The sequence below is a fragment of the Sinocyclocheilus anshuiensis genome, unplaced genomic scaffold (genome assembly GCF_001515605.1).
Source record: "Sinocyclocheilus anshuiensis isolate Anshui unplaced genomic scaffold, SAMN03320099.WGS_v1.1 scaffold369, whole genome shotgun sequence".
Taxonomy (NCBI): domain Eukaryota; kingdom Metazoa; phylum Chordata; class Actinopteri; order Cypriniformes; family Cyprinidae; genus Sinocyclocheilus; species Sinocyclocheilus anshuiensis.
Window position 1 is genome coordinate 544432 of NW_015540935.1, and position 11922 is coordinate 556353.

At 37.3% G+C, this 11922-nt stretch overlaps 2 protein-coding genes across 2 annotated transcripts in view; both read left to right on the forward strand.

The window, feature by feature from the left end:
* Positions 1–3120, forward strand: part of LOC107689554 (transmembrane protein 222-like) — a 25806-nt gene extending 22686 nt beyond the window's left edge. The window contains exon 5 of the mRNA XM_016487576.1: positions 2710–3120. Coding sequence (XP_016343062.1) covers positions 2710–2797 — 88 coding nt within the window. The 3' untranslated portion in view covers positions 2798–3120. The remainder of the gene's footprint in view (positions 1–2709) is intronic.
* A 6333-nt stretch (positions 3121–9453) lies between these two features.
* LOC107689565 (trophoblast glycoprotein-like) lies at positions 9454–11693 on the forward strand. The gene is made up of 2 exons (XM_016487587.1): positions 9454–9980; positions 10739–11693. Exons 1-2 carry the CDS (start codon positions 9715–9717, stop codon positions 11586–11588), a joined length of 1116 nt encoding a protein of 371 aa, XP_016343073.1. The 5' UTR covers positions 9454–9714; the 3' UTR covers positions 11589–11693.
* The last annotated feature ends 229 nt before the right edge of the window (positions 11694–11922 follow it).

Genomic DNA, 11922 nt, shown 5'->3' on the forward strand with positions numbered 1-11922 from the left:
GCACAATCAGCTTGTAACACTCCAAAGAGAAAGGAAAACTTGAAATCGCATCATATGACCCCTTTAAGTGTCGTTAAAGAGAGTTTCTTAACACATTTAAGTAGACTTGAAAAGTGGACTTTGTAATAATGTCAAATTCAGAGTTTTGCTTAAAAGTACATTTTAAATCATTGTTTTAATAATCTTTTGTTGTGCTTTAAAGAATTATTTTGATGTGTTGACTAACATACTAAAGCACATGTAAAGTACTTGATTAGAATTTTACCTGTAGTGTGTTATTCAGTATTACAATTAAAGTTCATATACTGTAAGTAGGGATGCACCGGTATCGGGCCCGATACTGAGCTCCTGTACTCGTACTCGTTAAAATGCCCCGATACCAAACGCCAAAAATAAAAGTATCGGTATCGGGCGAGTACTGGAAAAAGTGGTATCGGTGCATCCCTAATTTTAAGTGTACTAAATTGCAACTTTATTACAAATGTGTAATTACAAATATATTTAAATGCATATGTGACCCTGGAGCACAAAAGCAGTCATAAGTCTCTGGGGTATATTTGTAGCTATAGCCAAAAATACATTGTATGGTTCCAAATTATCAATTTTTCTTTTATGCCTAAAACCATTAGGATATTAAGTAAAGATCATGTTCCATGAAGATATTTTGTACATTTCCTACCGTAAATATATGAAAAAATTTTTGATTAGTAATATGCATTGCTAAGAACTTAATTTGGACAGAAGATATTTTGTACATTTCCTACCGTAAATATATGAAAAATGTATTATCATTAGTAATATGCATTGCTAAGGACTTCATTTGGGCAACTTTAAAGGCGATTTTCTCAATATTTTGTTGTTTTTTTTGCACCCTCAGATTCCAGATATTCAAATAGTTGTATCTCGGCCAAATATTGTCCTGTCCTAACAAACCATACATCAATGGAAAGCTTATTTATACAGATAAATAAAAAAAAATCACCCTTATGACTGGTTTTGTGGTGCAGGGTCACATATACAAGTGTCAATAGAAATGACATTAAAGTATATTTTGGTTTACCATAAATGCTTGTCAGTACATTCAGAAGAACACTTTAACCATATTTCAAAGACAATAGAAGTAATTATAAAATGACATATAAAGATGTACTTAAGTCCTACTTAAGTGGGTCAAAAAAAAAATCACTCTAAAGTTCAGCTGATTTCATTTAATATAAATGTAAAACTATAATGCATTTTCATTTAAAACATTACACACTTAGTTCACACTTAAATATATTTTTAAAGTAAACTTTATACATAATAAGCACTCTTTTTAAGTATGCTAAAGTGTACTTCTTTTTCACAAGGGTATTACTGTTGCTCCTGCATTGGTCTAGTGATTTGAACAAACTGTATTAAATGCTGGCGAGTAACTCATCCTGTACTGTTTTTCCTAATCAATTAGACTTGCAGACAATTAAATTTGCAAAAAAAAAAAATCCCATTGACTAACATTGAAGGAGGGCCCTGAACCATATCTAAAGACCAGAATATTATAGAGATATTGGGGTGGGCTTATTTTACTTGGAGCCAGTAAGCAACCACCTACAACAGTGATCTTCACTATTTTTTCACGAGAGCCGCACTTATAGGACAAATTTAATAGGAAAGCCACTTTTACTGCAAAGTATGAAAAGTTACATCCAGTCATAAATAGCATGTCTGCTTCTCAATCTGTCATCCCTGAACATACAATATGCAATGCAATACAAAGGGGTTTATTTTTAAAAGTTATTTGCTTCCACATTAGCCCATCATGTATCATACCATCCAAGTGCACATTCGGCGTTAAGAGCTGGAAAGATTGCCAAAACAACTCCGCAGTGAGTCAGTGTCATGGACGTAAGGGCAGAGCAAGTTTAAATATCTTTCTAGTCTATATTTCCATCTTGTAATTCCGCTGATTTTGGTATTTTTTAAATATAAATTATTTGTAATAGAGCAGACACTGACTGTTGTTCATGTATTTATGTTCTCATTTAGCGAGACAGCAGACGCTGAAAACACTGCGCGCTTCAGTATGTGTGTAGTAAACGAAACCGCGCGTCTGTGCCATTCATTCATAAAGAGACACGCAGGATTCATATTTAAATGGTATTTTTGCAGCTTATTATTTACAGATACCAGTCAATACTGCGATTTGATTTAAGTGTAATGACCTACTTTTGATTTATTCACCCAAACTTTGACAAATTCCGTGACATTCCGCGTTATTCAGTAAATTCTGTTTTTATGACTGGAATCCGCGATTCCGTTCGCGTTTTCCGCGTCGCAGAAATCATAGGGCCATAATTATAATGGGTTCTATTGTCTTTTGTCGTGTCGCACCACGATGCTCGCGTCCGGTGTAGACACGGTGTGAGTTATTTTTAATGGCTTAGTTATAGCCCTGCTTGTTTTAATGTTTTTATTAAATATCTGTATTGATCATATCATAGCATTATTTACTGCCATCTGCCTTGCGAGCCACAAACTAAAGCTTGGCGAGCCGCGCAATGAGTAACACTGACCTACAACACCTTAAAAATCAAATAGCAACTACATAGCACACCGACAGCACAAAAACCATTCCACACACAGCATAGAAACCACCCAGAAAACCTTTACATCATAGCAGCACCACTAGATTCATCTTCACTTAAACTGTATCTCTTCTCATTTCCACAGTTGCGTAGGCTTCCTGAAGACCTGGCTTCCTTTCTGCATCTTGACCAGTGTGATCCTGGCTGTGACTCTGTCTCTAAACCTGCGATGACCCAGCGGGGTCACACAGAGGTGAACGGGCACAGTGCCCATAGGAGACCCACCGCTGCGGGACTCCAGTGAAGGTCAACTTGACTTCCAGCTCTTCAGAGCGTAGAGGATCTCAACATCAAAAACCAAACGCTAGCACTCTTTGTCGTAGGGTAGAGACCGCAAATACACCATGGCTTCAGCGTCTTGTGGTGATGTACGAAACGCTATGTTCTCAAACCTTGTTATCCAAAGGCATGACTTTGGTGTCTCTCTTGAGGGTTATGGTGCTCTTTTATCGTTTGGTTACATTTTGATCTCCAAACTATAACTGCTGCTTAGGAAATATAACACTATAACGTATATATATATATATATATATATATATATATATTGTCTTATATTTTAAATATAACTTGAATATGAATTTCTAATGATGCTATGTTCTTTCTGAGAACGTAGTTTATTGCCGAAACAATGCATTATAAATCGAGAGGTTCTGGAAGATGAATTTCCTTTAAAAATTACTATGAATACAAAAGCTTATTTAAATGAACACTTTTAACATTTAATTTCATTTAAGAGTAGCCTTTTAGTCATTTTTTGGCTAACCATCAATATAAATGGCTTTTAATATTGTAGCTTGGCATGCTTTAAAGTGTAATTGTTTTTATATAAAAATTAATTAAGATATGAAGATTAGCATTCAAAAATTGCTAGTTAATGAATAAGCAAATCTTGTTTGCATTATGTATTCAAAAGCATTATTTGCACTGGCCAGCTGTTATTATATTGCATCATTTATTGTTATTGTATTAATTAACTTTTATTATATCGCATAAACCATTATGAAATCGCATTCACAAGTTAAAGTCGAATGTGACCCATTCAAAAGTAAAAATTGTAGTACAGGAGTTGATTTTATCCATTGGGAATTGATTGAGCCTGAAAAAAAGCATGCATTCAGACCAGACATGAATGAATGAAATGTAAGTGGCCTTGGTGACTTAGTTAATTTGAGGAACGGTTACGAAGACAGATATTTAATTTGGTAACATGCACTGATAAATCCTGCACAGTAAGTAATGTTGCCTTATATAAATCTTTGTTGTCCTGAGAATCGCTTGAGTCACATTGCAGGGGTTTTGGATGTTCTGTTTGAAAGCTTTACTCTTTCAATCATGATATACTTAATGCTTCCAATGTCTGTTTTCACAAAGAAATATCAAAGGTATTTTGTTATATTGACTATTGACTTAGTATAATGGCACAGTATGCCTAGTTTAACGATCATATCACATATAAAAATAATAACATGATTAATGTTCCATATGAGATGCAGGAGTTGATAATGCTTATTAAAACAAATGAAGCCAGAACACTGAAATCTGTCAAGCACTCGTCCAGGTTATTATTTCACCCCAAAATCAAAAAGAAAAAAATGACAGAATTGTTTTTTGTTTTAAGAAAATGAAGCCTGTTTTATATTATCTTTTGCGTGGGATATTATTTCATGGCAATTGCGCACATTTCCTACTGTAAGAAAATATTTGTTAATTAATTATATTAATATTTTTATAATAAGTGTATTTATACATCACAGCAGTATTTGTAGTACTGCTTTAATTTATTTTTTTTATTGCAACAACAGTAAAAACTGTATTAAAGTATGACAAATTTGGAGAAAAATGTCATGGAAATCTTAACAGGCTTTGTTTTCTTGATACAAAAAATATATTTTTATTTCCTTCTGATTTGGGGTGTAAATATGGCCTGTTTTAGTGATTCACTCATGCGTTTGAATTGATTAATTAGTGTATAATTAGGAAGAAAATTTAACCTGTCAAAATGGGCTCTCAGAAATATTACAGTATTTTTATTGTAATAAAAGTGATACTAATTAAAATAAAAATTAATGTTTTCATTATCATACAAATCTTAATTATCCTAATAACAGGCTTTATGTTCTCCATGCAAAATATTTGTTTTGTTTGCTTCTGATTTTGGGTGTTTCACTCGTACATCTGAGAGGATCTGATTGGTGTATAATCAGGAAGAAAAGCAATCCCAAAGTCAAACTGGGTGAAATCTAACCTTCAGATCGAATCCTGCCGTAATCCTAGACTATGATCTGGACACCAAACCTGTTTCCGTGGTTCCTGTGTGATCAAATCCCCTCTTTGTTTCATGTCAAAGAGAACTCCCCTCTTACCTATTGCTCTCTTCTCACATGTTTTCTTTTCTTTCCTCTTCTCACACTCTCTGTCTTTGGAAGTATTGCCAAGAGCAGCAGGTAGCCGAGTGTGCTTTGTGTGTGTGGAGTGTCTTCAGATGTGCGCGCGCGTGTGTGTGCGTGTGTGTGTGTGTGTGTGTGTGTGTGTGTGTGTGTGTGTGTGTGTGTGTGTGTGTGTGGAGTGTATTCAGATGGACGTGTGTGTTTGTATGTGTGTGTGTGTGTGTGGAGTGTCTTCAGATGGGCGTGTGTGTGTGTGTGTGGATAATTGTTTTATTTTATTCTGTTTATTTTATTTTTGCCACCATGTTACCAATTCTCATGTTATATTGAAAACAACTATATTATAGTTATTTTGCAGCTATTTTTATTTTTCTGTATTTTTATTTTTTCAGTATTTCTCAAAAAAATAGAGAAAATAACTTGATAACTAAAAGTGAAAGTAGTCAACACCAAATTATTTGTAAAAATTGAGGACATCGTTTTCTAAATGACTTTTGGTCACGATTGAAAGTAACATCTCACTTTCTGGAACGGGGAAATCATGTGGTAACGGTTGTGTTTAAAATGTGTGACACCACTAAAAATATGATTTTAAACGTTTTTTAACTTAATGACGTTTAAAAAAAAATGTCATGTAATGTTACATTTTTTGCTAGATAATACTTTTCACTAAAAATTGGATTTGTGCCCCTAATGCTTTTAAAAAGCACTGCAACTCCATCGGCTACCCTATTCATAGAAAGTGGCAGTTAATGTTTTCATAGATTTTTGGCATTAGAACAGTTTTATTAGCAGATTATTCATTTCTGTTTCTGCCTGTTAGCTAATCCAAAACTTGCATATGCGTAAAAATTAGTGCATATCTTTTTCTCTCATGCACTGCTAAGCTTGTCATTACGTTAACTTTGCACAGCTACAAACAAATAGACTTTTAATATTTATAAAAGTGTCACTTCATACCTTTTGCAGCTGCATTAGTGTGTGTGTGTGTGTGTGGTGAGTGAGTGTGTGTGTGTGTGTGTGTGTGTGAGTGTGTGTGTGTGGTAATGCCTGTTTGACTAGATGCATTGTTTACAATGGCTGCTGAGTGTTAGATAAATACGAGTAGCAGAATGCTTTTTGTTGTTGATTTTACGAATAACGTCAAGCATTCAGTAGAGCACATGGAACAACAGGGTGAAAACACTTAACAAGGCCTTTCTTACTCCAAATGAGTGACCGTGTAGTTTTATATTCACAAGGCAATAAGCTTCTGTGCGAATCTGTAATACAGGAATGTGAAAAAAGATGACTGTGTGCGATATCTGATTTCTCTTTAGAAATAGGTATTGGTCTTTCATTGTCTTTTCCTTTCTTTTTTTCTCCCTAGAACCCAGTAATGGTCATTTGAAATTGAGTTATTGAGTTTGCACAATGTATTTCCTCATAGCTTGCGTCCATAGCAAGAACTATTGGCAAAAGCCAATATCCTGTCATCAAAAACCAGTGGAAACATATAATCATCTTCCTAATTAATTTACAGTCCCCAATGTTGCATAATTATCACATTTCAAACCAATTCTGCCAACAATATAATTTATGATGTAAATGCATTATTGATATCAATAAAAGATGTTTACTATTACAATACACTATGGGTTTTATTTATATATGTTTGTGTATTTAATAAAGCAGCTTTTGTCTCTATATAAAACAACATGATGAAAGATATCATATTAAACAGTTCTCTCAGGTTATGTACTTCATTAGCCTTATGCTGTTCATGGTTTCTAAACAACACATATTACTGAATTCATCAATCATTAATATAGAATCAGCTGGTTAAAAAGGTTTGCGTATAATGGCTGCTGATTCAATAAATATGTAGCGTTTCATAAGTTCTATTTGATTCATAGTTTTTTTTTAGAAGTCATTTTCTAAAACAAGTGGACAAGACAGTTTGGACTCCAGATGTAAAATACGTGCATGCATTTTTTATAATGTTTTGATTGTTATTTTTTTGTGCGTTTCTTTGAACCGTTGCCCTGGAAACGTTTAATTGCGCTAGAGAACAAATAAGTGACTCGGCAGGCAAAAGAACGCCGTGTTGAATTCATAGCATATTGTCCCTCTTCAGTTCAGCAGACCCCCGCTGACTTCAAAGCATCAGGAGCCCTGTGGAGTGAGAGATCAGATCAATGTTCCCAACATACAAAAACACAGATTATCCATACATTAAGAACTAGATTCATCTTCAGAAAACCTATTAAGAACTTGGAAGCCAATAACACTGATCTGAAGAATATCCTCTATGGCGCAGTGATGTTATCCTTTGGAGCTCCAGTCGATATAAGGCCCCTATATGATTTTACTTCATCCTCTATTTTAATAACAGAAACAAAGGCTGTCATATACCAATATATTTGAATAATAAATCTGAATTAATTTAAAGAAATCAAAATTCACAAAGTTTTTTTTCTTGGTCTTGCAAACGTTGCAGAATTTGTATATCCTTGTTAAAGGGTTAGTTCACCCAAAAATGAAAATTTGGCTGTGTTTTACTCACCCCCGAGGCATCCTAGGTGTACATGACTTTCTTCTTTCAGACGAATCCAGTCGGAGTTATATAAAAAATTGTCTTTGATCTTTCAAGCTGTATCGTTGTACTCAGCGGGTGTTGCATTGCTTCAATCCAAAAGAACTTAAATAAAAAGCGCCCATCCATAAAAAAGGTGTCTCACGCGGCTCCGGGGGATGAACAACGGCCTTCTGTAGCGAATCGATGCGTTTTTGTAAGAAAAATATCCATATTCAAAACGTAATAATCACTTTAATCTAGCTTGCGCTCACTGTTGAACACAGAAGCAGTTCCGGGCGGATGACGTATGAGGTCAGCGTTGCGCATGCGCCGCTCAGAAGTGACGAACGCGGAAACGCAGCGGAGAGATCAAAAACGCAGCCTAATTTTCATTTTTGGGTGAACTAACCCTTTAAGTTTAGACTCCTTTCTCAATTAGCCTTTTTTTCTTCTTTTTTACATAGTAAAATTACATGTCAGGCGATGCTTGTTTAGGAGATTCATTTAAAAAAAAAAAGTTCAATATTGTTTGTCATGGTTGTAGATTTAAAAAAAAAAAAGGTGTATGATTTACTTTGAAACAATTTCTGTTAGGACCACTATTGTCAAAGATGATTGACAATTAGCACACAGTTTGGATTGGCGATATGGTTCTGTTCTGGGCAAGAACTCCCTCCGCATCCAGAGCAGCGATAACCCCTTATAAACAGAACAGAACCAACATAAATGTATTGCAGATATCAGTAATGTTCAATAATTTAATGTACACATTTTAGAAATTAGTCTGATTCAAAGTGGAATCAGAAGGCCGAATCCTGACTGAACGAGAGGAGGAGCTGGGGATGGAGGAGGGTAAATCACTATTGAGCAATGCAAAAGCTACTGATAATACTGAAGGACCTCATATAAGGATGCTGTTATAGATGTCGTATCCCTATAGGTAGACATAGAGCAGCTGAGAGATGTGAGCTTGACTGACGTGACCTTTTCACACTCAGAAGCGTGTGTGTGTGTGTGTGCATTTTAATGGGTACATTTTTGAAATATAATCAGGGATATTGTTATTTGAAGTAAAATAAATGTTAATTGGAAAAAAAATGAAATAAAAATGATATAGACATTTAAAAACAATACAAAATAAATAAAATGACATCACACAATAAAACGACTAAAACTTTCATTAAAATTAACATCAACGCAGACAAATATAAAAATACAACTGAATTCGAAACATTAACAAAAACTCTCAATGATACTAAAAGAAAAAAAAAATGCTGTACCCTTTGAAAGTTTACTGAGGCCCCCTAGTGGGCCCCACCCCTATCTAAAAGCCACTGCTCTAGCTTCATCGATCTCCAAAGAATCACACAGAAAAAATAAATAAAAATAAAATTGCAGAACCTAAAAGCAACTGTACACTCTAAAAAATGCTGGGTTAAATACAACCCAGTGCTGGTTGAAATAGGGACAAACCCAGCAATTGGGCTGTTTTGACCCAGCATTAAACATTTAACCCAACCACTGGGTCAAAACAGCCCAATTGCTGGGTTTGTCCCTATTTTACCCAGTACTGGGTTGTATTTAACCCAGCATTTTTTAGAGTGTAGAACAACCGTTTTAAAAAGTGAGCATAGCAAACTGGAGACCTTGAACTACTGTACTGGAGTAATACCAGACCAACTAAAGTGAGAGACCTTGGATTATCGTAATCTTTTGATGATGAGCTTTAATCACTATTAAGCCTATTAATCACTGTGATGAGTGTGAGATGTGAGAGATCCTGGACTGGTATCGGTCTAAATGGTGAAGTAGAGGGGGAGAGGTGCGAGGCTGAGCCCAAAGCTCCTCCCTGCTGATTGTTGAGAGCATGAGTGATTCAGTCGCATTGTTTGAGAGGAGCGGATCAAAAGCCCCACATCGAGAACCTCCTTTTCTTATGGAAATAAAGTGTCTGCCTCTCATTCACACGAGTTTCTGTAATGCAAAGAAGGCAGTCTCAACATTACTGAGAGAAGTTAGGAGTGAGGAGCACGCGGCACCGGAGTCTTGGAGAGACACTTTGGAGACGCGGATCCCCGGGCGCGCACGCCCGCTGCATGAGGGCATTTATTTAGTCAGGTTGATGCGGTATTGCTGATAGTTGGCCATGCTTGCCTCTGCACGGTGCGCGGTTGCGTTCGGGCTGCTGTGCGCTGCGCTCTCCGCGGGCGCGTCGCTGTGTCCCGCCGGCTGCGAGTGCTCGGAAGCCGCGCTCACGGTCAAATGCGTCTCCAAAGATCTGCGGGACATACCGAGCGGCATCCCGAGCTACACCAGAAACCTCTTCATCAACGGAAACCACATCAGCCAGATCGGACCCGAGTCTTTCCGGGGACTGGACAACGTGACGAACTTGTCACTGTCTAACAACAGGTAAAGCAATGATGTATATCTGAAGCCACATCGACTTCATCTGACTCTTAAAATACTGTTAACAACTGCTTCTAAAGTTACGGTGAATCAATATGGAGTCTCCTTCAAACTGTTCAAGAATCTTTATGTCATTTTGATCACAGTGGAGGCTAAAGTCAATGTAAAACTTTAGTGTAGCAACTATAATATTTTGATTTTAAAAGGGGAAGCTCATGCTTAAGGTGTTAAATGTTATACAGGTTTATTCTCACATCCTTGACTAATTCTACTTCATTTCTTCATAAACCTGTTTTACTAGGACACTCGTTATTAAAAACAATGTATGGATCTTTTTAAAAATAAAACTGAACTATATAAACGTAACCAGATTTGAAAATTGAATCAGTCATAAGTTATATGTTTTCCTTCTGAATGTAAACAATTCTATTCAGAAAGTTCCCTTAACAGGAAAACGTTTCATCTCAGATTTACTCATTTTACCCCATTCTTGCCATGAAACCGGTCTAAGATGCTGACATGGTATAAAACAACCAAATAAATAAACACCCCTCAATATCTGTTGTAGTTTTGACCCTGTAGTTCAATGAAGAACCTTTAACATCATGCAAAAAAAACGTTCTATTGTGTAAAATGTTGGATTTTCACACTAGATCACTGAAAGGTTCTTTGGGGAACCAAAAAACGATTCTACTATGGCATCAAAAACCCACCTTTATTTTTAAGAGTGTAGTGTAAAATGTTCCTTTTCTCCTCTACAGGATCTCAGAAGTGAAGTCTCACACATTTTCTAGCCTGCGGAGCCTCAGATCGCTGGACCTCAGCAACAACCAGCTAGCCGTCATCCATCCTGAGGCGTTCACCGTCCAGAGCCGCATGCTGAGGGAGCTCAACCTCAGTCGGACTCTCTATAACCACTCGTCCGTCACTGATTTAGCCACCTCTCTTCGCTGGAGCAGCCTGGCTGACCTGCTGGGACTGGACCTGTCCAGTAACGGCCTTGTCTACTTGCCCCCGGGCATCTTTTGCCATCTTGTCGGCCTGCGGCGCCTTCAGCTTGGCAACAACTCTATAGTGTCCATCCATAACGGGACGTTCACAGGACTGGATCACCTCCAGGAACTCGACCTCACCCACAACGCCCTCAGGACCCTGCGTGAAGAGGCTCTAAAAGAGCTGGAGCACTTGCGTTCAGTGAGGCTCCACTTGGCGGAGAATCCTTACACCTGCACATGCGACATCGAGTCTTTCGCCGCCTGGCTGAACGGCTCACGGGCGCAAGTGGTAGACGTCGAGCGCCTGACTTGCGCGTTCCCAGACGCCTTGCAGAACACGTCGCTACTGACGGTGGGCGAACTGGAGTTGGGTTGCCATAAGGCGAGAGAAAGTGACAATCTCGCACTGCAGACCTCCTACGTGTTCCTGGGTCTCGTGCTGGGATTTGTCGGGCTCATGTTTCTCTTTGTGCTCTACCTGAACCGCAAAGGTATTAAGAAGCGCATTTACAACATGCGTGACGCATGCCGGGAAGTCTGGGAAGGGTACCACTACCGATACGAGATCGACTCCGATCCCAGACTGTCGCAAGTCTCTACAACAGCAGATATGTGAGCTCTTCCCAAACTGAGCTCCTTATATGAACTAGTTTTCTATTGCATTTATACTTGGAACACGTCCGTTTGTGTGGCAAACAGTGTTGGGGGTAACGCGAGTTACGTAATCAGATTACTTTTTTTTCAAGTAACTAGTAAAGTAATGCATTACTTTTAAATTTACAATGAAATATCAGAGTTACTTTTTCAAATAAGTAACGGCAGTTACTTTGTTTTGCTATTTATTCACTGACTCCTCTCCTGTCCCCGTGTTGACAGAAACTGGTAGTAAGTGCAGCGATACTTCCTTCAGCCTGAGGCTTATTAATTTCACTTTTTGTGTGAAAGGGCCC